This window comes from Cyanidioschyzon merolae, chromosome 14, assembly GCF_000091205.1.
Source record: "Cyanidioschyzon merolae strain 10D DNA, chromosome 14, complete genome".
NCBI classification, from domain to species: Eukaryota; Rhodophyta; class Bangiophyceae; order Cyanidiales; family Cyanidiaceae; genus Cyanidioschyzon; species Cyanidioschyzon merolae.
This window is the reverse complement of record NC_010140.1, coordinates 813,297-840,450: the sequence shown is the minus strand read 5'-3', so window position 1 is coordinate 840,450 and position 27,154 is coordinate 813,297. Positions and strand designations below refer to the sequence as shown.

The window sequence follows — 27,154 nt, the reverse complement described above, 5'->3', positions numbered from 1 at the left end:
ATGACTTCCGAACGTCCCATACACACCATGAACTGGGGTGCGCACTTCAGATTGTGGAGATGGAATAGCGCCAGCGGAGCCCCGAGGATATACAAAAGTACGGACCGCTGACGGAGGAGCAAATGAAAAAGATGGCGAAAGTTCGTGGACTACTTGCATTAGTAAGTACAACGAATGATGGCAAGAAACGTATGGATTTCGTGAACCGAGACTTTAACGCCGCAATCATTATACGGAGATGTGCGGTGATGGAGAAAAGACCTCCACAGTTGACAGGCTAGAATTTTGTTGGACAACCTCTCAAAGTGGAACTATATGAAAAAAAGTTGAAGTCAGTAGTAGGTGGCCGGTCGAGAAAGACGGGGAGGCGTCTGCACGTCAGTTGGAGACGTCATGTCTAGGACGCGTTCACCGCTACCACTGTACACCGCTGCGAAGGTCGCACCGAAGTTGGATAAAAAGCGATGAGGCAAGACCATTGACAGATCTTTCCCCAGCATAATCTGAATACTCAGGCAGCACCAGCTCAAAAGTTTGTAATGGATTTACGCGTACCACAGCGATCTTTCCAGTACGCGGCAGGCTATTCGAAGCGCGCAATCAAGTCGTATTGTAAAAGCGTCGCGAAGCAAAACATGCTTTAAACCGTCCTTCCTATAAAACTGCATCAAACGTTATACGCTTTCCCCGTTCGGCTTCGTCACCCCCCTCCCCCCTTCAGGCAGTCGCTCGAGCCCGATACTCCGCACACGCTTCGCAGTAAAAAGCTGGACACGAGCAAGCACCTCCGACAAAACCTTCACGCGCTCAAAACGTACTCGGCGAGAATATTGCCATTCTCCTGGTCTGGTAATGGTCCCAGCTGGAAACCGAGTTTCTCACAAATGCGCTGCATAGCCCGATTCTCCGGTGCGATCTCGCTCCATATTCGAGTCAAGCCCTCGCGACGCGCAATATCCATGAGTCGGCGGAGCATCTCTGTCCCGAGGCCGTGCCCACGGTCCGTGTCCAAGACGTTAATCGCAAAATGACCGGGGTCCGGCTCCGGCTCCAAACGCAGCTGGGCTAGAGCGTGGATTGCAGCGCTCCCTTCGGCATCACGGGCCTCGGCGATGATCACCATTTCCGAGTTAAAGTCGCAAAAGGCTATGCGAAGCAAACGATTGCGCAGCCATCGATCCCGTAGGTTCACGTCACGAGTGGGCGCTGCGGCAACGACTTGTGGCACTAAATAACCAGTGCCTGTTGTTGACAGAGCGTCCCAGAACTCTAAAAGCTTTGGTGTATCCGAGGGATGGATGGGCCGAATCACCACCGGGAGGTTCCCCATACTGTCGCCGCTCCAGGGGCTGACATACTCCGAGGGGTACGGGCGGATGGCCGGCTGCGGTACAGTATCCAGTGACACGTGCGGGTCATGCAAGACGACACGGGCATCAATTGCCACAATACCGCGTGGAGTCACAAACAGCGGATTGATATCACACTCTTTGATAAGGCGTTGTTCGCACACCATTCGAGAGAAGCGAGATACCACTGTTTGCAGCTGCTCAAGATCAGCCGGGTCATGGCCCCGCACGCCCTTCAGTGCATTGTAAATGCGAGTTCGTTCCATCATTTGACGCGCGAGCGCAGAGTTCAGCGGCGGTATGCCGAGACTGACGTCCCTGTAGACTTCCACAAGGGTTCCACCGGTGCCAAACGCCACAATAGGTCCTGCTTGCGGGTCGAGTGTACTCCCCAACAAGACCTCGTATCCTCCGGGGCGAAGATCGATCATTCGTTCCAGAATAACGCCCTGGAAGTGTTCTGCGCCGCGGAGCTTGGTGACGCTCTCGCGAATCGAATGGAAGGCTTCGACAACTTGATCCGGTGTGTGGAGATTCACCTTCACGCCACCAACGTCGGTCTTGTGTGTGATCGTGTGGCTCAACAGCTTGGCTACGACCGGAAAACCAATACGTTTCGCGATCTCAACGGCTTCATCCTCCGAATGCGCTAGCTTCGCCTCCAAAACTGGAATTTCGTACATGCTGAGAAGTCTCTTGCTCTCGTACTCGTTCAGCACGATTCGCCCTGCTTGGCGTGCTTGCTCGAGCATTTCTTCTGCAGAACGCTTAATCTGGCGCATCCCTGCAACACGGGTTGAGGGGCCCTCTGGTACCTCGTAGAGGCTCTCGAGAATCGAATTGTAACGATGAAGATAGTTCCAAATGCGAACAGCCACGTCCGCGAACGCGAAGTTGGGGATCTCGTTGCGTTTCAGAATTTCCTGGCCCGCTAAAACATCAATGCCCCCCATCCAGCTCGCAAGCACTGGTTTGTCCTCGGCACGCGCTGTGGCTGCCGCGCGTACCAGAATATCTGCGGTTGCAGTAGCATCGGTCATGACCTGCGGCGTCAGAATCACAAGCGTGCCGTCCGTGTTCACATCCTTGGAGCAGATCTCAAGCGCCTTCGCATACGTTTCTGGTGTCGCATCTCCAATGATATCAACCGGGTTCGCATGCGACCAGGCTGCCGGGAGCACCTTGTCCAGTGCATCCATGGTTTCTGATGAGAGCTCGGTGAGCGCACCACCACCCGAAACCAACTCATCTGCCGCTAGGATCCCCGGCCCTCCCGCATTCGTTATGATCGTAAGATTTTTTCCGCGAGGTCGAGGTTGCTGCGCCAGCACTCTTGCAGTGAGGAAGAGATCATCGATTCGATCCACGCGCAGCACTCCGGCACGGCGCAAGACCTCCCCAATCACTTCGTCCGACCCAGTAAGGTTGCCGGTGTGTGACGCTGCTGCCGCAGCCGCAGCGGGCGTGCGTCCAGCTTTAATCACCACAATTGGCTTCGTGGTTGCAACCTCTCGAGCAGCCGAGATGAAGGCGCGAACATTCCCAATCGATTCAACGTAGGCAACAATCGACCTCGAATGCGTATCCTCACCGATATACCGAATCATATCCGCCCAGTCGACGTCGCACATCGTTCCTAACGATGCAACTTTGCTGAAACCAAATCGTTCCTTCAGTGCCCAGTCGAGAAGCGAGCAGACCAAAGCTCCGCTCTGACTCAGCAGAGCCACATCGCCTTTAACGTACTCTGCCCGTGCACCAAACGACGCATTCATCCCTGTCGAGATATTGAGGATACCCAAACAGTTTGGTCCGATGATACGCGTGCCTCCACGCCGAGCCTCTGCGAGTGTCTCATCGAGAAGCTTTCGACCCTCGCCACCAACCTGCGCCTCGGCGAAACCCGCCGAAATAATCACACAGCCTGGAACGCGGTTGTCAGCGAGTTCGTGCATAATCGACGGCACTGTTCTCGCGGGTGTCGTGATAACAGCGAGATCTATTGGCTCCGGAATTGACGACACATTCGGATATGCGCGTATACCCAAAATGTGGCTTCGTTTGGGATTCACAGGGTACACGGCACCGCCGAAAGGCGAGAGCAGGTTCTGGAAAATATTGCGACCGACGGAGCCGGGCTTTTCCGTCGCACCAATCACTGCCACAGCTCGTGGTTTGAAAATTGCGTCCAGCTGCTCTCGGACGCGAGTCCGACGCGTCACGATGTGCACAGACGGATCGAAGCGCGGCACGCTCGCGCTGCGTTCGCTCGCAGCAGTGCCCGTTTCTCCAGCGCATGACGAGGACAGTCTCTGCACCGAAACCGCCGTCGGTACCCCCATTTTCCGTGATCCCACACTATCGGCAGGTGAGATGAGCTGCGTGATCAAACGTTTGCCTCCTAGGCGGTAACCCCCGGCAGCATCACAAGCTGTAACCTGTGCGTACCACGCCCGCAAGCCCGAAACTTGCCCCTTCTGCCAAACAGTCGCTAAAGTCGCTCTTCCAAGCTCTCTACTGCAATTCAACATATCTGAGTTAGTTGTGGATTGCCATGGCCAAGCAGCACAAAGCAGCTATCCCACGAAACTCCTCTGACGCTGGCGCTGCCGCTACCACAAGTTCCAGGGCCGATACCGCCTCGCGCTCGCTATTTAATTGACGTGAGCGCTTCGATGCCGTGCGTCGCTCTGGTGTCCGATTTGTTTTCGAAACCAAAACGTTTACATGGTCCATACATTCCAGATTTTGGGATGTATGGATAATGGCTATTGAGAAAGCGTCCATCATGATGGGCTTATCTTCAAGTTCCATCACCTGTACTCAGATGTAGTGGTCGCTTTGTACGTTCTATCGTGAGCCGCGTGTCTATCGTAAGTACCCAGCATACCGCCTATCTTACTGGAGCCGATGCATCGCGGCGACAGGACGTTTTTGCCATACCATTGAGAGCGTGGGCTCTAGGGGTGGTGCACTCGACACGGGGTCGCGATTCATAAGCACTCTGGGAACCAGCAAGTTGCGCAGACAGGCGTACTGCCTGCGGCAGCGGGAAGCGATTTACAAGGAGTCCAGCGTGACCAGTGTGACGCCCAGACGCAGCCTATCTGCCCGTTCTACAAGAATAAACTACGTTGGGGACGAGCAGCTCAGGTCGCGTCACGCCACTCGCCACTGCAGAGTTGCACGGAGCGCAAGCCCGGCAGACACCCTGATCCCAAGACCCTCTGCCTTGAAGGTAAACTTTCGATAGATGGAAACCTTTTCTCCGTTCAGCGTTTATCGTAGAGGGCAAAGAAATTGTTATCTCGGTGCTAGTTAGTAGCTGGTCTCTGTTTATCGTGGTATATAGTGCGGTCGGTCAGCGCACCTCGTGATCTGGCAGTCACGAGCACGACGCGCATGTTACCGTTGAGAAGAGCGACGCTATCATGATCACTCGTTGACTTGTTGTTCTAACGGCCCAGTTGTATATGCGTAAAAGTCAGAGCAAACTATAGTCTTTCAATTCAGTCGTGTTTAAACCCTCAAGTAAGTTAATTCAATTGATTTTTCGCGGTTTACAGCAAAACCCTTCCATGTGCGTTCGTCTTCAAAAATAAAGAGAAGATAAGTTATGGAAATGGAAATGGAGGATCCTGAAGCGCCAGTAACGCTGGCTGGCGGAAAGAAACGAAAAACAGAGCCAAGCAAAGAGGAACGAGACAAGGCGGAGAAGCCATGGCAGGAGGCCCTACGTCACAGGTTGCAAGAAAGACGATCATACGACGTTATGGTGGTGAAATCCTGTCTTCTCGGCCATATCAAGGATCCCTGCCAGCAAAAGTTGCGAGAAGCGATGAGAAACCGTGTCGAGTCTTACCCCATGAGTGTTCACATCGCTTCTTTAGCACTGATGCATTTGGTGAGGAAGATGTATCGCGATATGAAGGACGTCAAAATAGTCGGCGTTCTGGGAGAGTTTTTCAACAAGTCCTTTATTCGTCACTTGATGTTCGGCACTGGGGAAACGTCGAGGAGAAACGATCGAGCGCATGCCCTCCACGAAAAATACCCCAACTACCGCCTCAACGGTACTCGCTAGAAGTATAACACGGATATTTGCGCATAGGGGGCGATCAAGTGCGTCAAGAACCTGAACGAACATTTGACTTTGAATCTCGAACGTTTCATGATAAGCGCCGTGATTGCACTCTGCCCGGGCCTATCTCGCAAAGGGATATGGGCCATCATCAATGGCATCAAGAACGATCGCTTCCATGAACGGGAGATCGAATTCTTCGACAAGAGGACATTACGCAGGAGAAAGAATGAAGCTTCTGTGATCTGTGCCGCTGTTCAAGAGCGCCGTGCAGTCTTGGGGCTGGCGAATACAGCGGAAAAGGTATCAGCTACGAAAAAAGATAAGAAAAATGTTATCCGTTCTTCCTGCGCTATTTTGTGTTTTTGGACCGGGAACTCGAACGCAAGGCCGAAAGGCAGCTGAGTGGGGAAAATGAAGCGTTGTTGGAACGGATAGCTGCCCGGATGGGGAAGTGCTTCAACGTCGTTCCGAGGTGCGAGATCAAGTCGCATTTTATGCCAATCGACTCCAGAGTCCTGTACAGCATAATGAGAGAAACCTGTCCGGAGTTCAATGTAAGGATGACAGAGTTCACCGGCGAGAACCGGGAGACGTGCTGGAAGAATATCTTTGATTTCAAACGTCTCAAAGTGAGCAAGCAAAATGTATTCACTGGGATGAGCGAAACTGATGGAGTAGCCATGTGTGTACACTATCGGCGTTTGAAGACAGATCGGCCATTTCCGACCTCGGCTTCGCCCGTGGCGAAGCAAGAAGATGAGAAGGAGGCGGGTCTTTCGGAACAGAAAGTGCATGAGAGCGACTCTGTCGTTGACGCGGACCCTGGGAATACGAATGTCATCACCATTGCGGTACCCAAGCGTGTGGAAGATGGTGCTGATGGTAAATTACGTCAGAAAGCCATGCGTCTGTTGAGGTTCTCAAGAGCAAGATTCTATCGAGAAGTCGGTATAATGAATGCGAGGAAGAAAATTGCTGCATGGAATGCAGGAATGATGGATCACCTGGAAGCTATGGGCGAGGTGACGAGCCGCAGAGCGGACTTTCAAGCTTTTCGGAAATTCATGGAAGTTCGCATTGCTCATTGGGATGCGCTGTGGAATGAATATACCAAGCTCCAGTGGACCCGTTTTGTGTATGAATTTGTATTGTGGGAAGCAGCGGGCATTTGCCAACTTTTCCAATCATTTGAGCGACTTGAAGGAGGATGAAAGTCAAAGGCTGGTTGCGGCTTATGGGGCAGGGCGTTCGGCGTCGAAAAATGGGACCACGCCAGCTCCAACGACGAGGGCGTACAAGGAGTTTGCACGGCATTTTGTTATGATACCTGTAGATGAGTTTCGAACGTCGTATACACACCATGACCTGGGTAGTACACTTCAGAGAGTGGAGATGGAAAAGTGGCAGCGGAGTCCTGAGGAAATAGCAAAGTACGGACCGCTGACGGAAGAGCAAATGGAAAGGAGGGCAAAAGTGTGAGGGCTACTTAAACTAGTGAGTACAATCAATGGCAAGAAACGGATGGAAGTCGTGAACCGAGATTTTAATGCCGCCATTAAATATATGGAGATGTGCGGTGCTGGAGAAGAGACCTCCAGAGACGCCAAGAACGAACTTTGTTGGACAACCTCTCAAAGTGGAACTATATGAGAAGAATATGTAAGATGTAGTCGGTGGCCGGCCCAGAAAGACAGGGAGGCGTCTGCACGTCAGTTGCAGACTTCTTGGCCAGGGCGAGTTTCTCGCCACTACTGTACACTGACGTCGGTCGACGTAGAACGGCGTTGTTGGTGTGTGTGGCCGGTGTCACTTTCGACTTGAGCAGCGAGTCTTGAAAAACGGCTCAACTAGTGCAGCTAGTGGCTGCATCATGCAAGTTCGGTTGCGATTTCTGGTACCACGGCCAGTCGCCAGCTGCGAAGGTGGGGACGTAAGCGTGCTACTCCAGCGGAGTGAGCGTGCTTCACCAGACGAGCAGCCGCAGACTTGTGTGCGAGCAGCTGACGCCTCAGAGGGTGCGCTCACAGCTGAGACGCTCTGGGGCTACCCGCACCATGGGCGGCTTTCCTACTGCTATGGTTACCAGGATCGCCAGAGTTGCCGCCTTGAGCGAACTGTACCCGTGCGGTGGCTGGTTGCCGTGCTCGGAGATAACACTGAGCCCCACGCAGCTCCGCAAGTACCTGTATACAGTTTCGACGATACGATCGTACGTGTTCGCTTCGCTTTGAAGGTTCATACAGCTTTTGGACGCTTCGTAGTGGTAAAGTGCTGCGAGAGTGTCTGCGTCTTGCAGTGGTCCGCAACCGATATCTGGCGTGGCGAAATGACTATTGACAGCTCAGAGGTACTGTGGGGCGACGATCTTGCTTATCAATGGGCGGACCTTCCCGAGGCCGAAGCGATGACGGTCACCGCGGCGGACGCGTGCTGGAGCCGGAGCACCATGCAGCTCCTGAAACTTGAATCCAACACCGCCGTTCGAGAGCGCCCTGAGGAGCCCTGCAGGAGCGCACCAGACGATGCCATACCAGAGCCGCCAATCAGTCTCTCTCTGACTCCAGGTGTGCCCGTGACGCCGTGGCCTCAATATGTTAAAAATGTAGGCGACCTGCGCATCGAACGTCTCTACACTTCCTGGTTGCAACTGAGGATCGCCCCAGCAAACAATTCAAATGGCGAAGGCGACGCTTCACTTGATAGCGAACTCCATGGTCTGGTGAGCGAAGAGGAATGGAGGGCTTTGAGTCGTTTTGGACAGCGCCTCTCGCCTACTTCAGCATGGAGCCAGGAGCCGATGATGACGATTCCACGCGAAAAAATCGATGAAAATACCCGTTTAATGGACGAACCGTCCTTCAGTATCGGGCAGCCTCCGAAAGCATCGAAAAAGAACCAAGCCGCAGAATCGCCTTCGGGGCCACAACCGCATCAGCAACAACGCCCGCGTCGATGGCGTCTCCTGCTTTTCTGTCTGCTCTGGTCGTGGGCGGCGGTGGGAGCGTTATACGCTTACAGGCAGAACTTTGCTCCAACTGAAAGGTTCGCTGGAAAGCGCCACTCGCTAAAGCGGCAATGATACCGCACCCGCGTGCGAAACGGCAGGCTCGCACGTGACCGGCAGCCTCCGCAACGAGCGCTCACGGGGCTTTCTCAGGTTGGCACACTACCCTCCCCCAGTACCGAAGCATAGGATCTGGTGCGCCTGGATCTTATGGAACGAATCGCAAACGATTAGCGGGATACCTGCTAATGCGTCTGCAGACTGAACAGCCCCAGCGACGCTGAGCTCAGACGTGGCGTGGATACAGGCAGCTGGCCACCACCGGAACTTCAGGTTTACTGTTTGATCATGTAACATCGATGAACCTAACGAGAATGCCCTGAATGTGCGTTTGCTGTCGTCAGCCTGGAGAACGAGCTTCAATCTGATCGAGACCCTCTGCGTACCGCCAACCGTATACCGGAAACAGGTTCATGGCGAGCCATTTGCGATGCAGTCGATCGCCTCGCAGGCGGTGACGCCTGCGAGGCGATCTTTCCCTGTCGCCTCTGCAGTAACGCGCGAGGGCGAAGATCGCCGTATTGCATACAAGTTAATGGCCATAGCATCATGTTTTGGGTGCACCCCAGGATCACAAGTGGGATTCAATGTTTTTAAACTGCGGTTTTCTGCTCGTCAATGACCCTGAGCGCATCTGTCAACAATGCGCTCTCTAATCTCGCAGCTAGATGGAGTGTTGATGCGCTCGAAGCGGCTACGATCCCCTGCATCTGGCCTGCTGCGGTTCCTCCGGATGTGCATTAGGCCAGTTGCCTCCAGTACCGCAGGTCATGGGATCGCTTCTCAGACGACTACCCGCAGCTTCGTATGCGCCTGCTGAGCGCGCAGCACGCGCTGCTCCGACACTGTGAACGTATGGTGCAGGTGCGCGTCAAAGCGGCATTGCGGGCGAATACCACACCAAATACGCTGTTGATCGCTGTCAGTCTTCTAGCCGATGACGACCAAAGAAGTTTCGCTTCCTTTTCGGAACACTCAGGCGGGGGCGATATGTTTCCAGAAGCAGCAGGAAGGCTTCAGCACAAGATTGAATATTCGTATGCAATGCCTGCTCAGTTCTCAACCTTTGACCCGAAAGTCTGCTTTACGAGATTGATAAGTCTATGAGCATCGTTCGTAGTAAGTGAACTTCAGGGCCTCGACACCAAAAGAAACAAATTTCTACATGTGGCGATCACACACAAAAGTACGTTCAAGTTTAAAGGTGCAGTGGCCCAGTCACTCCGTCATACAGACAAAATACCTGCACAGAAAGAACGCTGTCTAGCAGAGATCAAACATACAAAAAAACCTGCTCTAGGCCAGAGTTGCTGTAACCTGCTCACTTATAAATACAGACACAACATCTTCACAAGAAAAGATCCACCCGAGTCAAGCGCCACAGCATAGACTGCAGCTACAAAACCCCAGATTTACAAGAGCACCAGCAGCGTTCGCCAGCGGCGCCAGCGGCATTCGTCGACAACCGTTTTGTCTTTCAACTGGATTTGAGCTTTCTCCGACGCAGTGCCATGATTTCCGGACGATTGTTGTAAACTTTATGGGCGTCGCTCTTTCTCTGGAGGATACTCATACTGAAACCTCTAGATTGTCCCGAACATCTGGCAAAGAGAAGGAGCAGCATGTGTCTATGGCGCGAACACTGACGACCGAGCTGGGCGCTGCCGCTGAGGACGCCAACAACACTGAGGAGGTCCATTTCACCGACCCCAAAAACAACAGCTCGTTGTCTAATGATGCGGGAAGCTATCTAGCTACCGTTGAGGCAGCAGAAAGCTTACAGAAAGCGGCCGTTGCGCCTGCAGTTGCTGGTTCTCTTTTGGTGTCCAGCGCTTGCGCAGCGCCTGCCTCGGACACACCCGAAAAGCAGGGAACAATGGAACAGGGCGGCAGCGACCGCAGTGGTAGCGGTAGCGCTGGCACAACACTCGACGACGCAACAGACGACTCGGACGCACGCAAACGTGCGGAAAGCAGAACTGAAGTGCGAATGTCGCTTGGTAGACGACTTCGACGACCGCCACCGCTTCAGGTCACTGTTGCAGCTACCGAAGAGAACGCCGAACCAACAAAGTCAAGGCTAGTCTTGTTGACGAACGCCGAAAATAACTCTGTACACTCCGGAACGACCAATAGCACGTATTCACAGCAATCGGGTACCCTGGAAGTAGCGCCCCTGAGCGTCTCGACAAGCGCTACCTCGCGCGTCATGCGCGCCGAGCACGCTATGGGTACCGCGCATAGCTCATCCATTGAACCACAATCATCTTCGAGTGCTAGCAGTGGGCAGCAACTTTCTGTGAACGGATTCGCCTCGGTGCCTTTTTCCGAATCCAGGCCGGCCACCATTGTAGGTGCTGCAGGCCTCGGGGACGGCAGTTTCGAGCATGGCGCCTATGCCGCTGTGCATGCCGATGCGCGAAGTACACACCGCCGACGCGACGTGAGACGCGGATCCCATACGGTGCTGCCGCCACCGTTGCCGCCGCTCGTTGTGGAACCCGCCGTGCACCTGTACATTGATGCGCTGCCGGCGATGCCGCCCAAGTCGCCGCTTCCGGGGTCTGCACGGGGCGCGCTCCAACCGGTTGGCCATGCGTCAGCAACTGGATCGTGCCATTCAGCCGGTGTCATTGGCACCTACAACCTACTGCATCCATTCACCAGGCGCGGCAATTTCCAAATCCGCCACGGCGAGGTCATCTACAAGGGTCATCGCTCTTATCATTTGATGATGCAGATCAAAGCTGGAATACGCTACACGGTGGAGCGACAGAACGCGTTGGCGCCGCGGAACCTCTGCATGGCTGATTTTCGGACCAGCAACACGATCCGCTTTCCGGCAGTGGGCTCATCAGACACGCCCCCCATCGAGAAGTGCTTCACTTTCAAAGACTATGCCCCGATGGTATTCCGCCAATTGAGGCAGCGTTATGGGATTAGTCCTACATCGTATCTGCGCTCGCTGTGCGGCGAGGAGGCCCTCAGGGAGGCGACCACTGCCGGAAAGAGCGGCTCGCTCTTCTACTACAGCAGCGATGACCGTTTCATTCTGAAGACACTGTCCAAGCAGGAAGCCAGTGTCCTGCTCAGCATTCTTCCCCAGTACTACTTTCACATGATGAAGAATCCGGAATCTCTCATCACGCGCTTTTTCGGCCTGCATCGTGTAACGACCCACCGTCTTGGATTGCGGCGGCGTCGCATCCGTATGGTCGTCATGAGCAATTTCCTGCCAACCCGAACACCAATTCATTTGCGCTATGATCTCAAAGGCAGTACGCATGGCAGGTTTTCACGGACTCCGGCGTCGCATGTTCTCTCAAACGACGACGAGCAGCAGACGGCCCCGCAGCAGCGGTTTCGACCAAGCCTTCTCTGCAGAGCGTCCCAGGAGTTGGATCCAAGACAACCCCGAAAGGACCTAGACCTGTTTCGAGACGGTGTGGGTCCTATCGCTATTGACCGACGACTGAGACGCAGAATGCTCAACCAAATCGATATGGATTGCCTGTTCCTGGAAAGCGTTCATATCATGGATTACTCTTTTCTGCTCGGCTTGCAGTACGTGGACACATCGGCAAACTTGCCGGTTTCAGCAGAATCATGGCGCCGTCTGCGCGAACGGGACGCCCGACATGCAAACAGTTGGGTCGGTTTGCTGGAGAACGGGGAGGAGGCGCGGCTCTTTTTCGGTATTATCGACGTCCTCGATCGATATAATGCAGAAAAGAAACTCGAACATTTCGGGAAAGCGCACCTACTCTGTCTTCACGATAGCATTAGTGTTATCGAACCGAGCTCGTATGCGCGGCGATTTCGCCGCTTTCTCGAAAAAGTATTCGTGCCAGTGCCGCGTTCACCATACGCGGCCGTGCAGGATGACGCGAGCACGGGGCTGCGATAGCGCCGGTTGCCGAGTCGCGGAGTTTGTCACCGTATGCTAGCGACTGGAGGATTGCTCGCTCGCCAGCACAGTGTCCATGAAGAGATTGGTGCATGCGATTCATATCATGGAACACAGACATTCAGAGAAGAGCATATTGTAGGCGATCAGGAAATCTGTTGCTGTATGTTCACGTGTTTATGCGGTTACCCGATGCATTGCTGTGCGATGTGTACGTTTCGAGCACGGCGCATCGAGCGGGACTGCACATCTCATAGAAGACGAGTGTACCGGGCCATTCGGTGCTGCCGCGCTACGCCTCTGGCGCCCTAATCGAGACGTTCGTCAAGGCATCCGAACAATGCCGGTATGCCCGAACAGCCCTCGTGATGTGCGCTTGACATGCGCATGGGGTATTCCCGGAAAAAGCACGATGGCCGGTGGGAATGCGAGGCCGATTTGCGCACTGGACATAGGTACGTTACCTATCCAGATCCGTTTCCGACGGAATAGCGGCCAAAATGCGCACGGTCAAGTGACGATGCCTCATGATAGCGACAGGTTACCTCTGCGAGCAGTGAGTCACTACAGCCTCGCGAGACGCGTCCGAAGAAGCGCTGTTTAGCGCCATTCTTGGATGCGAAACGGTGTGGAACGCTTCACCCGACGACACCATGCGTGTGTCGCTGATACCCATCACATGCGTGTCGTAGACGCGTCATGCGTGTCCATTGACGCAAATGACGTGCACAGCGAAGACGCACCAGGCGTGTCTGGGAGAGAACGACGCAACGCTCCGAGTGCCTCGTCTAACCGGCTGCGATGGCAATCGTCTCTTGTGTAAACTGTGCCTCCGGCGCTGATATTGGTACGATAATGGATGAAGAACGCCAGGGTCTCGGCATCTGTCGCACGGCAGCGCTCCATGGATGCCGATTAAAGGCAGAATACGCGGACTTTGTCCACTGTGGAGAGTGGTCTAGAAAACGGAGGTTTCCGCGCAGCTCGAGCAGACTCCATTAGGCCATATCTAATGGCAATGCGGAATCCACGAAGATGCTCAACACCAGGTCTCTTGTTTAGAATCCAAGCAAATGTACACTGGGATTGCATTTGTCCGCCCAATGGTATTTGCGCACTGTGCAGATGAAAGCGAGAGAGTCTCATCGGAATAAGCGCATGACCAGCATGTTCTGCTTCGAGGTATAGTCCACATTAACGCGGCCCGCCGGGCATTGGAAACCGCAAGGCAAAGGCCCGCACTTGGTCGCGCAGCGTTGCGAGCTCAGGACGACCTTCAAGGGCACGCTCGAAATCTGCAAGCTTCTTTCCGGAATCCTTTTGGATTTTGAGACAAAGTTGGACGGCCTGGTGGAGAAACTCAGCCACCTGCTCAAAGTCCTTTTCCCTGAAACCACGGCTAGTGAGCGCAGGCGTGCCTAGACGCACGCCGCCAGGAGAGAGTGCGTTCGTATCACCAGGAACCGCGTTCATATTCAGGGTTATGTTGATTTGATCGCAGAGCTTCTGAACTTTGTTACCCGTGAGGCCCTCTGGCCTCAGGTCCCAAAGCACTAGGTGGTTATCCGTACCACCGGTGACGATTGTATAGCCCCGGGCCTGCAATGCCCCGGCGAGTGCTTTCGCATTTGCGCGAACCTGCTGCTGATAGGCGCGAAACTCAGGCGTCATCGCTTCTTTCAAAGCAACACCAAGCGCTGCCATTGTTGCATTGTGAGGGCCTCCCTGACACCCCGGGAAGACCGCCTCATTTATATCCGCTTCGTACTGACGGCGACAGAAAATCATGCCCTGTCTTGGCCCGCGCAGCGACTTGTGCGTAGTTGTCGTTACAACATCGCAGAACGGAAACGGCGAAGTGAGCTCCCCTGCAGCGACGAGACCCGAGTAGTGCGCCATGTCGCACATGAGCATCGCGCCGGCCTTGTCGGCGATCTCGCGCATCCGCGCATAGTCCCAGTCGCGTGCGTACGCCGACGCCCCACAGATAATGAGTCGAGGGCGGTACAGCAGTGCCAGCTCTTCTAGACGATCGTAGTCAACATAACCTGTCTGAGGATGGACCTGGTACGGAAGGGACTCGAAGTATATCGAGGTTGCGGAGATCCGCTTTCCTTTCGCAGTGTAAAAGCCGTGCGTCAAGTGCCCACCCGAGGGTAACCCCAGGCCCATGATTCGATCATGCGGCTTTAGTAACGCGGTGTACACTGCAAAGTTGGCCGGCGACCCAGAGTACGGTTGGACATTAACCGCCCACTCTTGTGGGTCGAGCCCAAAGAGGCTCAGCGCACGTTGCTGCACCAGGCGCTCCAATTCATCAACAACCTCCGTGCCACCATAGTATCGCTTTCCAGGATACCCTTCCGAGTATTTATTTGTGAAACATGATCCAAGTGCTTCCATAACGGCCCTTGAGGTAAAGTTCTCGGAGGCTATCAGTTCCAAACCGCCGGCCTGACGTTGTTTCTCGGCCCGGATGAGCGTCACAACCTCGGGATCTACTTCTTCCAGAGGACGGTTCCCAATGAACCCCTCAAACTCCGGTCGATAGTGACTGTCATCATAGCACTCTCTATACACAGAGTTAACCATGTTGATAGCGCAAAAGTGAACAACTGTGGCTTGCGAAAACTGTGCTTCACACCGAATCGTAAGCACTAGTGTCGTGGATACGATTCTGGATTGGCACGGCCCACGGCGCGTACCGGCATCGGCTGCGGGGCCGGTGCCGAGGGCAGGCCCCGAGGCCGTGCGCCAGCTCCCCGCGGCGACGATCAGAGCAAGTGGCCAGTAGTGTCCAGTTATGTACATAATCGACGCACGTTCGCAAGCACGCGGATGCGTTGCATACCTACACCCATATCAGACGAAACGGGAAGGCCTACAAACAGATGACTCGAGCGTCCGTTCAAAAGTTCGGGTCTATTGCCAATGCCTTCCAACATGGGCCTCCGCGTGCCTTTGAGCTGCCTGCTGTTTTCGCTCTCTCTTACCTTCGGATTTACATGCGCCTGTCGCTCATGAACCTCTCCCAGCTGCGATGTCAGCCGTCGACAGATGTCGACGGGAGCGTTCAAGTCCCGACTGCGCCGTTCCCGGCAGTTGTCGACGCATTTCGTGCACGAGCGGAAGTTGCAATGCACAACCCGTCTGCCGTTTTTCATCCTCTCTGTACTCGGACGCAGACTGCCCGTCACCACGATGACATTTGATCGCACTCAGGTGTTTTCGCAGGTTAAGAACACGTGCCTCTCTGAACGCCGCTCTGTGGCGCGTGAACGCTTGCCTCAGTGCTCGGTAGACGCCCTTGGCGGGTGCAGGAGGCTCCACTCGATGCACTCTTCCATATCCCCGCCCAGTGCCGTACATCTGAATCACGGGCTTGTTCTGGGCGGTGCCTTTGGTATCTACGTTGTTCGCTGTATGTGCACGCGCACGGTGCTCGCTCCAATAAAGGACTTGCGGGACGCCTTCTTGCCCATATGAAACAAGTGCCAGAGGGAAGTCCGGCCAGACGAAGAATTCGCGGCGGTGCGATTCGCCCACGCGCGCGTCTTGCACAGCGCTGACGCGTTCTCCAGTGGAGGCGCTCGCTGCGATAACTAGGGTCCGAGTCCAGTACACGGTGCTGTGTAGGCACAGGAGCCGCGATGCTCTGTGAGCGTACTCCCTGACAGGCGACATGCTGCTGTTGAATGCCGCTGGGTCGATGGCCACGAACCAAAGAGCATCTGCCTTCGGAACCAGGTCAATGATCTCAGGTGACAAGCACAGTGAGCTTTAGGCATCGTGCTGTGAGCAAGATGTCGAAAGCAGACTTTGAGCGTTTCTCGGCGTCCATAAAGCAGCGCAGGCCTCTGCGCCAACGTGTTGCCTTGAAACAGAAATGCAGGATAGCTGACGCATATGTGATTTGAGCATTCTGCACATAAGGAAAGGAGAAGTGTGCAGGCGTGAATGTAGGTATTGGATCATGGTATTGGTTTTGCTACAAACCGCTGTCCCATGATGTCGCGAGTCGCCTAGAGTCCGGTGAGCCACCGAATACCAGCGCCAGAGTGCCGAGGGAGGCATTCCAAAAATACTGCCGACGATACTGAAACGACGTCTGACTTCGTCTGCGCGTATTGCTGCACTTCAAATGCCGAGGTTGCAAGTCTAAAAAAGTATAGCAAAAATAGAAAGACAGGAACAGAGCGAGCAGATCAGTGTTCCATTTTCATCGCACGCAAGTACAGTACGTAGATGCGACGTGTCTCAGGCGGTCGCTGAATGCCCAATCGTTCGTCCATGGCCCGATCCGGCTATAGAATGCACCAGTTGGACAACCAGGATAGAAGTCAGAGCGAGCTTCTCTCCACGGGACGAGTGGGGTAAATGCAGCGCCGTGGGCACCAAGCGCTCCAGTTTCCAAAGATTCGAAATTCCTCCATCAACAGGTACACTCGAGGCTCACGCGGATTGCATTTAAAGTGATAGCGAGGCTCCGACCCAGTGTCCCGATAGTTTGAACGAATCCAAGCCAGCAGCGTCACCATCAGGATGATACGGATCTGTACACTCTGCATCATCGGCTGGTGCATTTCCTTTCCGCAGCGACGTCCAAAAACTGGAGACATGTTCGGTAACGGGTCGCTGTTCCGATTCGAATGCTGCAACATGCTGAAGATCAAAAGAGTAGCCATTTTTGCATAGGAGTGCACGAGCTGTGCTCAGCTTGGTTCGCAAACGTGCAGGATATGCAGCAGACTCACTGTAGATTCATGCGCTGCAACGCGCTGGATGTAGAGGACAAGAGCTGTCTTGAGCCCAGGAGCCGAAAGCGGTTCTGTAGAATATAGCGGGAAAGTGTTCTCATCAGACGCCAGGGATAACGTTCCGCTCGGTAAGGCAGCAGCGAGCACGCCGGGTACGCCTCATGAAAGGGGCGTCGCTCTGTAAACGACGCCTCGTGCCTTGTGCGAGGCGAACGGCCTCGATCGCTCTGGATCCCTCTGTTCAAAGGTATACATTGGTGCAGACCCTCCCCAATCGAAAGACTTAGCTGCAGGATCACTGATCAGGTCCGTGATGGAACAGACGGACACGTTCCCTCCCTGCTTCCCGTTGGATCCCTTGCCGCGCCGCCTCTTCTTTTATATGTCAAGAGCCCGCTCCGTGTCAGGTCGAGTCGCCTTATCCGACACGACTGGCGGCCAAAACAACGAGTAACAGGCACGTCCAAAACTAACCGGGAACTCTAAGTCCTCTCGACGCACCTGTGGCTCTAGGGTGAACGGCTTCGCTCTAACGAAGAGCGTGCTGGTATCGAAGAGCCGTTGGCAAGTTTGCTCTCGTGTGGGGCATTCCTTACGGGCGTCAGCAGCTTCTATCAGCAAGAGTGTCCGATCTTCGCAGCATAAATTAATCAGAATTGGAAACCCTTCATTCGGAAACCCTCAGGCCGCAAAATGGAATACAATCAAAACGAGCCCCAGTATTCGTCGTGGAACACATTCCAGAAAATCCCCTGACCATTCATTTGACCGGGAGTTCCAACCATGACACGAGAGAACTATTTAGGAACCATTCGGGATCTTTACTTCCTCTGGTACGGCTGCTAGTCACGTTGAGTCCGATGCAAGCGGCTCACAATTCGTTGCTGCAATATCTTTGGCTCAAACTATCTTTCATCACAGAGAACGTCGATTCTATGCATAGTTTCGGAATTAGAGAAACCTGACGGACTCATCGATCCGCCACGAACCCTCCGCGTACGGAGAAAACTTCGGCCTGCCTCTGGAGACCCTGCACGTGGCCTGCAAAGTATCAGCTGTGGCGGCCGAAACAGGCGACGAACCGTGGGAAGGCTCAGGACGATGTCCAGAAAACAAAACCAGTACGAGTTGCGGTCATACAGGAGCAAATAGTTCAAGGGCGCGGACCTCAAGAGCCTGAACGCTTACCGATTCAACAAATACAGCACGAAAAAGCCATCGTGGCTTAGCAGCGCTCCGGTGAAGGAAAGCTCACTCTCCCATGGACACTTGGTTGTCTGCGCCCAAACCGCCACCCCCGCCGCTGGTTCGAGCGGTTTTGTGCTCCTGCTCTAGCTGCGCCTTCGTCTGCTGAATGAGAACACGCATTTCTTGTGCAATTTCTCGCAACCTTAAAAGCTTCTTACGAGCACGAACGGCTGCGGCCTTGTTCCCTTTCTCGAAAAACTTTGTCGTGTCCTCATACACGTCCTCGAAAGCTGCCTTTAACTCCAGAAACTTCGCCATTCCTGCTTCCGTATTATTACCAACCATTTGATGACCTTTCCAATTAAAATACTCACGAAACAGTGAAAACTATGAACTTCACTTCAGTTCCCTGGTGTTTTGCCGACCTGAGCTAAGCAGCGGGTAAAACGTGGCGGCGCGAACCGGATAACGGACTCGTCAGGTTTCGGTGGCGCGACTCCTCGGTTCGAGAGAGAAACACTTGTTCTATGCGCTGAATCCACTAAGATATCAAGGCGGTAAAGTCGTCCTTGAAAGTTTCTATCTAGTACGTACGTAGACGCCTTGCGGAAACCTCGTTAGGTTAGCCTCTGGGTCAAAGACACCAAACAACACGTTTGCGCGCTCTGAGGAGGGTGCGCGCGCACGAACTGCCGCGCGCGCAGACCCGGATTCAAATCGTCTCAATCTGAACGGCGCAGCGTCCGGGTGCGGCTGCGGAAAACGCGCTGAGCGCCACCATGCAGGCATGCCGGCTGGCGAAGCCATGCGGCGATCGCCGGTCGATGGATCTGTGTCCTTTTTGTCTCAGAAAAGAGGTGGTGTCGACGGCCTGCGACGCTGCCCGGTGTGAAGCGCCCGCGGAGCGCGGCGCAGGCGATGATCGATGCGGATGCGTTCTAGCAGCTGGCGGTGCGCCCTGGTACAATGTTGTCTCAAAAGCTGTTGTCTGAGACGGGCGACGAGACGCTTCGCCGGTGCCGAGCCCATCGCACGCAGCGTATGCGCGACACCCGTTTCAGATATGGATAGAACACTGATCTGCTCGATCTGTTCCTGCCTTTCGATTTTTTCTTAACATTTCTTGGGTGCACCGCATTGGTATTTAAAGTGCAGTATGGAGGGCCTGCAGATGCATGCAGAATTCCGGGAGTCTCGGTCGTGTTTTAGGAGTAGCTTCTTCGCGTGTTTTTTTTTGTTTGAAATTGGTATTCGGTGGCTCACCGGACTCTAGGCGACTCGCGACATCATGGGACAGCGGTTTGTAGCAAAACCAATACCATGATCCAATACCTACATTCACGCCTGCACACTTCTCCTTTCCTTATGTGCAGAATGCTCAAATCACATATGCGTCAGCTATCCTGCATTTCTGTTTCAAGGCAACACGTTGGCGCAGAGGCCTGCGCTGCTTTATGGACGCCGAGAAACGCTCAAAGTCTGCTTTCGACATCTTGCTCACAGCACGATGCCTAAAGCTCACTGTGCTTGTCGCCGGAGATCATTGACCTGGTTCCGAAGGCAGATGCTCTTTGGTTCGTGGCCATCGACCCAGCGGCATTCAGCAGCAGCATGTTGCCTCTCAGGGAGTACGCTCACAGAGCATCGCGGCTCCTGTGCCTACACAGCACCGTGTACTGGACTCGGACCCTAGTTATCGCAGCGAGCGCCTCCACTGGAGAACGCGTCAGCGCTGTGCAAGACGCGCGCGTGGGCGAATCGCACCGCCGCGAATTCTTCGTCTGGCCGGACTTCCCTCTGGCACTTGTTTCATATGGGCAAGAAGGCGTCCCGCAAGTCCTTTATTGGAGCGAGCACCGTGCGCGTGCACATACAGCGAACAACGTAGATACCAAAGGCACCGCCCAGAACAAGCCCGTGATTCAGATGTACGGCACTGGGCGGGGATATGGAAGAGTGCATCGAGTGGAGCCTCCTGCACCCGCCAAGGGCGTCTACCGAGCACTGAGGCAAGCGTTCACGCGCCACAGAGCGGCGTTCAGAGAGGCACGTGTTCTTAACCTGCGAAAACACCTGAGTGCGATCAAATGTCATCGTGGTGACGGGCAGTCTGCGTCCGAGTACAGAGAGGATGAAAAACGGCAGACGGGTTGTGCATTGCAACTTCCGCTCGTGCACGAAATGCGTCGACAACTGCCGGGAACGGCGCAGTCGGGACTTGAACGCTCCCGTCGACATCTGTCGACGGCTGACATCGCAGCTGGGAGAGGTTCATGAGCGACAGGCGCATGTAAATCCGAAGGTAAGAGAGAGCGAAAACAGCAGGCAGCTCAAAGGCACGCGGAGGCCCATGTTGGATGGCATTGGCAATAGACCCGAACTTTTGAACGGACGCTCGAGTCATCTGTTTGTAGGCCTTCCCGTTTCGTCTGATATGGGTGCAATGTCCGAGAGACCAGATCGCTGACCAAGAGATCCGAACACCTGCCAGTCACCCGGCCTTGTTTTGGCTACGACGGTGCTAATCCTCTGCTGTGAACGAGGACTTTCGTACACATACTTTATGTTTTCCGCAGAACGACCATCGGGGCTCAAAGCCAACGCCTACCAGGTGCACTATACTTGCTAGGAATACAAATGTGCATTATTTAGTGCGCACCAACGAAGGTCGTATGCTGCCTGTCACGTCGTCCCGGGTAGGCGGATCTACCCAAATTCTTGCAAATGCGTAAGTGCCGCTTGTAATCGGGCGTGCAGGGATCGTTGCCGATCTGCACCAATTCCGCCGGGAATAGACTATGCGTCACCCCTGCTTTAATGATGGAAGCTCGATGCACTCCATCGGAATCCCAGCGCATACGCGAGTTCTCCCAGCAGCCGCGAAAAAGATCATCTAGTATATCCTGTACCTGTTTCATTCCACCAGCCTCAGACTGGTCCGATCGTTAGGGATCCCAGCTCGATCATGCAACGCTCCAGGTACCAAGCTCGCGATCAATGAACAACACGAATCGTCCACAACATCCCTATGTCCGTCTGATCTCAAAACTGACATAAATGTACAGTCTGTACGAAATGCCCCTCTGCTCTTCAATGCAACGACGATCGGCGAATATACGCGGCCTGTGCTGATGGCACAACTGCGGCGGCGACGGCGGCGGCGGCGGCGGCGGCGATCCGTTTCCAGGCACTGCTCTTATCCGCCTTCGCAGCTCGACGGATACGAAACCCTCCACTGGACGCGCAGCTTGCCGGCCACGCAACTGGGTAAGCGTTGTGCGAGATCGTAACTAGTTCACAGAATCTTGAAGCCTCGTTCATCATCAACTCAATTTAGGAGAACAAATAAAAATGGAGCCAGCATTTGTGATGACGTCGCCTGCGCCGTGCTGGCGGCTATCGGGTGCAGCCTTTCGCTCGAACACGGCACCAGCGAGCACGAGGCGCTGGCAGTCGATTCAGTACAAGCGCTGTAGTCTTTTTCCTGGAAAGACCAAGACCCACGTGATTGAACGTCATACTCAGCATTGCTCGCCCGCAACGCTGCAGATGACGGCATCAGAGCCAGCGGCGAGCGGCACGAGTGCGCCGACTGATCTCAGCGCCTCACTTGGGCGCCGTCTGGCCCTAGGAGCATACATCGCCTGTTGGTATGCTGCAAACATTGGTTTTAACATCGTCAACAAGACGCTGATGAAGTCATTCCCGCTCTTCGTGAGTGTCACCGCCGTACAAATGCTCGCCGGGGCAACTATTTCGCTTTTTCTGTGGGGCACGCGCATGCATCGGTTTCAACGCGCGACACCCGCCGACTTGCGGAAAATCTATCCGCTGGCATTAGCGCATCTCTTTGGAAACCTCTTCACGAACTTCTCCCTGCGACAAATGGCGGTTAGTTTCACCCATGTCATCAAGGCAAGCGAACCTTTCTTCTCCGTGGTTCTGGCGAAAATTTTTCTTCCCGGTACTACCTTCTCCTGGCCAATCTATGCATCGCTGGTTCCAATTGTATTCGGTGTTGTTCTCGCCTCCGTGAGCGAAGTCAGCTTCAACTGGCCCGGTTTTCTTACTGCAGTTGCGAGCAACGTGTCCTTCCAGTCCCGCAACGTCCTAAGCAAAAAATTCATGAAAGGCGTGGAGTTCGATGACGTCAACCTTTTCGGCTGGATATCCTGCTTAGCTGCGATTACAGCTATCCCATTAGCCATAGTCGTCGATTACACGAAGTATGCAGGTGTGTGGAGTGCTGCGAATGCGTCCATTGGAGGTCTTTCATTGCTAGGGATGCTTGCGCTCTGTGGACTCCTGCATTACCTCTACAACCAGTTCTCCTATGTGGTCTTGCAGCGCGTCTCGCCGGTGACGCATTCGATCGGAAACACCGTGAAACGTGTCGCGGTTATTGTGAGCTCCGTGCTCTTTTTCCGAAATCCCGTTTCACGACAGAACATCATTGGGACTGTCATCGCACTCGCTGGAGTTGCCATTTACTCCCAGGTGAAGACGCTGCGAGGCGGTAAGGTGAAAAAAGCCTGATCCATGAAACAAACTCTTCGAGAAAAAGCGCGACGGCGAAATGTAAAAGACCATAGTTCACTCCATCTCTTGACAAGGTCCTGTATCCTTGTTGTTTTCTTGCCGCTATATCCTAGTGCATTCTGGTGTATACTGCTGCGATTTTGGCACTCATGCGTTGAACCGGTCCGCTTCTAAGTCACATCGAAACATGGAGCACCATAATCGTCTATCGATGAACCAGGAATCAAATTCCAGGTATATGCATGCGGCGGTCCAGCGCCTCTGGCTTGTCGAAGCGGACTGTACCAGTGCCTTGCTTCGGGTGCGCATCCAACTGCCACTGTACTGGCGACTGGTTTTTTCATAACAAGTTTTCAGCGTTTCCGCATAACGTCTACTCAGAGTACTCAACGCTTCCGTCCAAGGCTTGCTTGAATTAAAGCGTGTGAACGCTCCAGAAGCACGAGATATTTTCGGATGTTGATTGAGGCGCTGAAGACTTGGTGCATAAAATGCTTGCGCGCATCGTTGGTGGTGCTCGCACACACCCCCGTGCAGGCCTGTCTTATTCTATTGTATCCTCATTTGACGTCTGTTCGTCTTCAAGGACACCATCTCGTGCATTCAGCTCTGTTTGAAGCTTTCCTGCTCAGCCTGCTTCAGCGTCTTCCTCGAATCTTGAAACGTGTACGTCATCTAGAGCGCATCGATGCGAATCGTACAGAAGAGATTCCAGCACTCGATTCGGGTGCTGGCGGGGGCCCCAGGAGTGCAGCCTTTGCGCGCTACAGCACGTCCAGCGCGATTGGCTACGAGCAAATGACACAACCAGTGGGTCATTTCTTTTTCCAAGTCATTAGAGACGTTGACGAATGCAAACGTCGCGAATCCTTGTAACCGAAACTGTTGGCGGCCCAGGCGCGCTCTCACGTATTCTCCAGACGAGGCGTTCAAAGTGTCCGCGCCTGCATGGCATGGTGCCCAGAGCATCAAGGTAGGCCGTGTCGTCGTCATTCCAGTTGGCGATGTGCTTCCTGGGGTCCATCAAGCCCGACTCTCGATGATACCAAGTCCATGAAGAGCTGAGCGGCGTCATCTGGTTACGGTTCAGGTATTTGGCTCCGCCCTCGTGATCTAACGGTAGGGCGAAGGCCTTGACGCCTTTCAGCAAACAAATTCCCTTATTCTATTACGAACGGTTCAGAATACGGGGTGGTTACTCGAGCCTGTCCTGGTGTTCGAAACGTGCATTAATCGTGATATTCCATCGGGTTCTATCGTTCATGTCCATTTGTTTCTTATTTTCTCAGTGTGTAGGAAAAACCACAAATGAGTCTCGCCAACGCTAATCGTAAAGTTGTTCGAAAGCTTCATATCTGCTCGCAGAGACCAGCTCCTTCTATTCCTTATCGTCCTCCTGACGAATTGGTATGGTTATGACCGCTACACGTCTTATTCGTTTTTCGCACCGCACGCATATGCACTAGGTTCACTGTGGAACGGCTGCGCACCTTTTCAATATATGTATCTTCAATTCGCCAGTTACTTTTCCGTCACCTCCTCCGTCCCGAGGACGCCCGCGAACCGGGACGCGTCGTTTCGCTCCTTTCCGCACTCATACTGACGAACAACGGACCAGTTGCCAACTGGTGAAGATTCAGAACGACGTGCCGAAGCATATTTACTCGAAGAACGGTATCACTGATGCCAACGACTCGTCTATGGATCCGTGGGCGCAAACGTGGCGTTTGACAACGTAGAAAACGCCCGCGATTGGATTGACCCAGAGAGCAATCGCTGGCACGAAGAGCAGATCTATGCCAATCTGAGCTGCGTATTCTTTAGCTGCATTTGAATGATGAAAAACCGAATTGTGTATGAGCAGGACGGAAGAATGTGAAGAAAGAAGCCAGGAATTGCTTCGACATGGATTGGGTGTTACAAAATTCGGTCCGTTTGCGACTTGTCGTCGACGAGACGACTGAATTGCCGCTGAGTCCAACGTTTTCGGAATGCACGCAATGCGCTTCTCGACGAACAATGGTCTCCTCTCTTTGATAGCCTATGTAAAGGTCTACCTCTTCTGCTGAATGCGATGTCTTCGAGTGACGCGAAAACCCGTTGCTCTTGTAATAGACATTCGCGTTTCAGCACAAAGTAGATTGCGTCGTATTCAACGCGCGATGGTCTCCCATACAAACGCGCTATTTTCTTTGCCCATCCTGGTCTTCATCTCCGTTCGTATCAACGATACGCAAACTTCAACGCCTGCTGCTTTGGTCTTTTTTGATAAAGAACGAATGGAGTGGAACGAATTGGCGAGGAGACGATCGTAAAGAAAGATTTTGATAAAACATGGTTTAGGTGCACGATGTGCAGGTTACCCACGTCGAGAAGGGCGGCTCATCGTCCAGCTGACCGTTGATCGACTGACCTGAATGCATAACGAGATAATTTTCCAGCTAGCACAGACAACATCGACGCTTTCAGCAACACTTCTCCAATCAACACCATGAACGCCGTCGTTGAATTCCTTCAAGAAAACAACAAAAACAAACAGAGCGTTCTAGTGCAGATACTCCAGGATTCTCTGCTCTGATGGATAACGGCAAGTCACATGCAAGGTCGTTCGCAAAACGCTGCATATCGTATAGCACTTATTCTGCCGCCAAATTCTGTGTCGCGGTGTGAAGCTCCTAGAATAGCAAAACCGCCCGATAGACGTCCTCCACTGCATTTCAGGGTTCATGGCAGAGCGTCGGTGTTAGACGCTCGGAGGAGCGGAGCTAGTCTCGAGTTCACCGACTGCCGCACAGACACTCTCGCGAACACTGCATAGCAGTGCTTCCTGGACAGATTCTGGAATTGCGAGGAATATTTGCGAGGTAGCCTTATCAATAAGTTCGTCAAGATCAAGTTGACTCAGGAGAAAGGGACCCTGGGCTTGAGGCGAGGACGAGTCTTCGGCGAGCGTCGCTGTGGCTCCAGCACGCTGTTCGGCTTCACGCACAAGTCTACGGAAGCGCCGTTTCACCGCATCACGCCAGCCACAGTCCTCAAGCTGCTCTCTAAAAAGTCGACGCAGTCTCCACCACTCGCCGCTCGCCTTCAACGTCTCGAGCACGTCTGCCCGAACGTCGTGGGCCAGAGGAGGCTCCACCACCTCGTCAACGGCGCCCATGGGAAACGCACGCGCAACACTCGGTTGTCGCTGCTCCTGCGCCGAGCACCTCTGACTACCGCTTACACCAAGACGGAGCGCCCGAAAACAAAACCTACCTAACCCGAACGGCAACAGGTAGGCGTAACACTGTGGCGCTGCACGACAGCGTACGCGTCATCTGCGTTAGGACTGCGCAAGCCGGAGGCGCAGCAGGTGGACGGCTACAGCACCACCGGCGCTTTGGGGATCGTCTACACAGGCAAGTTTTATCACTCATGGGGAACATTTCACTAGGATTCGGAATTCAGGGATGATGGGCGCTACGCTCACAAGTGCATCTGGGTGATCGAGTGATAATCTACGTGACAAGAGGTAGCAGCGACCACTAACCGTTCCTGTTGTTCGCGCAGCGTGCTCGCTGGCAACGCTCTCTCTCCTGCTGATTAGAGAATTAAAAACCATCGTCTCTATCCTATATCATACAGGATTCTGTCATGCTATGCTTACGTTTCCGGACATGGCCGGTTCATAAAGAAATAGCCTTGCGGAGACGGGGTGTTGTCCTGTTGACACCAGCAAGTCAGCATTGGAGCGATGGCCGTGGCTGGGCATACTTGGACCTTGAACATATGAGCATCATAGCGATGTGCCAGGGGTGGCATGCATGCTCGCCTGGCACTGCGTCGGGAGTGGCTCAGGTCCATAGTCCTCGCCTAGCAGACAGCGAATCTCGCAAACCAGCCACGGAATGCTTGGCGCTCCTCTGCTGCGATTTCCGAATACGATGCCAACAGAATTGTACGGTATCGCCTTTTAAGGTCCGCAACGAGAAAACCCGCTCCCAGAGGCTTTTTGATCGAAGCTTTTGAAGGTTAGTCCGTGGAGCGAGAAGCCTGTTCGCCGATTCACCGACGCCCATAACGCAGCATCAGTGCATGGCCGCAGCGCTTGTGCATGAATCGATGAGAGTGGTACCTCAGTTCGCGGGATACATACAGCGGCTGCACCTGCACCATGAAGTAACAGCGATGCAACCCGCTACCGCCAATCGTTGCGTTACACAGTTCCAAGTCATTGTAGAAGCGTGCATCGCGCTGCACCCAATGCACAGCCACCAAATGAAC

General features: G+C 53.9%; 7 protein-coding genes across 7 annotated transcripts, besides 4 other annotated features; 4 read left to right on the top strand and 3 right to left on the bottom strand.

Moving 5' to 3' along the window:
* Positions 1–434: part of a sequence feature (repetitive element) that runs on past the window's edge.
* A 365-nt stretch (positions 435–799) lies between these two features.
* Positions 800–3,880, bottom strand: CYME_CMN336C (acetyl-CoA synthetase; the record flags this gene model as incomplete). Its single annotated transcript, XM_005537381.1, has 1 exon — positions 800–3,880. One exon carries the CDS (start codon positions 3,878–3,880, stop codon positions 800–802), a length of 3,081 nt encoding a protein of 1,026 aa, XP_005537438.1.
* A 1,143-nt stretch (positions 3,881–5,023) lies between these two features.
* Positions 5,024–7,230: a sequence feature (repetitive element).
* Positions 7,231–7,303: 73 nt separating this feature from the next.
* On the top strand, positions 7,304–8,512 carry CYME_CMN334C (hypothetical protein; the record flags this gene model as incomplete). The annotated part of the gene is made up of 1 exon (XM_005537380.1): positions 7,304–8,512. One exon carries the CDS (start codon positions 7,304–7,306, stop codon positions 8,510–8,512), a length of 1,209 nt encoding a protein of 402 aa, XP_005537437.1.
* Positions 8,513–10,037: 1,525 nt separating this feature from the next.
* Positions 10,038–12,404, top strand: CYME_CMN333C (phosphatidylinositol-4-phosphate 5-kinase; the record flags this gene model as incomplete). Its single annotated transcript, XM_005537379.1, has 1 exon — positions 10,038–12,404. One exon carries the CDS (start codon positions 10,038–10,040, stop codon positions 12,402–12,404), a length of 2,367 nt encoding a protein of 788 aa, XP_005537436.1.
* A 1,194-nt stretch (positions 12,405–13,598) lies between these two features.
* Positions 13,599–14,996, bottom strand: CYME_CMN332C (serine hydroxymethyltransferase, cytosolic; the record flags this gene model as incomplete). The annotated part of the gene is made up of 1 exon (XM_005537378.1): positions 13,599–14,996. One exon carries the CDS (start codon positions 14,994–14,996, stop codon positions 13,599–13,601), a length of 1,398 nt encoding a protein of 465 aa, XP_005537435.1.
* Positions 14,997–16,183: 1,187 nt separating this feature from the next.
* Positions 16,184–17,786: a sequence feature (possible transcribed region).
* A 626-nt stretch (positions 17,787–18,412) lies between these two features.
* On the bottom strand, positions 18,413–18,694 carry CYME_CMN330C (hypothetical protein, conserved; the record flags this gene model as incomplete). Its single annotated transcript, XM_005537377.1, has 1 exon — positions 18,413–18,694. One exon carries the CDS (start codon positions 18,692–18,694, stop codon positions 18,413–18,415), a length of 282 nt encoding a protein of 93 aa, XP_005537434.1.
* A 1,581-nt stretch (positions 18,695–20,275) lies between these two features.
* On the top strand, positions 20,276–20,626 carry CYME_CMN329C (hypothetical protein; the record flags this gene model as incomplete). Its single annotated transcript, XM_005537376.1, has 1 exon — positions 20,276–20,626. One exon carries the CDS (start codon positions 20,276–20,278, stop codon positions 20,624–20,626), a length of 351 nt encoding a protein of 116 aa, XP_005537433.1.
* Positions 20,627–21,700: 1,074 nt separating this feature from the next.
* CYME_CMN328C (probable phosphate/phosphoenolpyruvate translocator precursor) lies at positions 21,701–22,885 on the top strand (the record flags this gene model as incomplete). Its single annotated transcript, XM_005537375.1, has 1 exon — positions 21,701–22,885. One exon carries the CDS (start codon positions 21,701–21,703, stop codon positions 22,883–22,885), a length of 1,185 nt encoding a protein of 394 aa, XP_005537432.1.
* A 2,547-nt stretch (positions 22,886–25,432) lies between these two features.
* Positions 25,433–26,223: a sequence feature (possible transcribed region).
* Between the last annotated feature and the right edge of the window lie 931 nt (positions 26,224–27,154).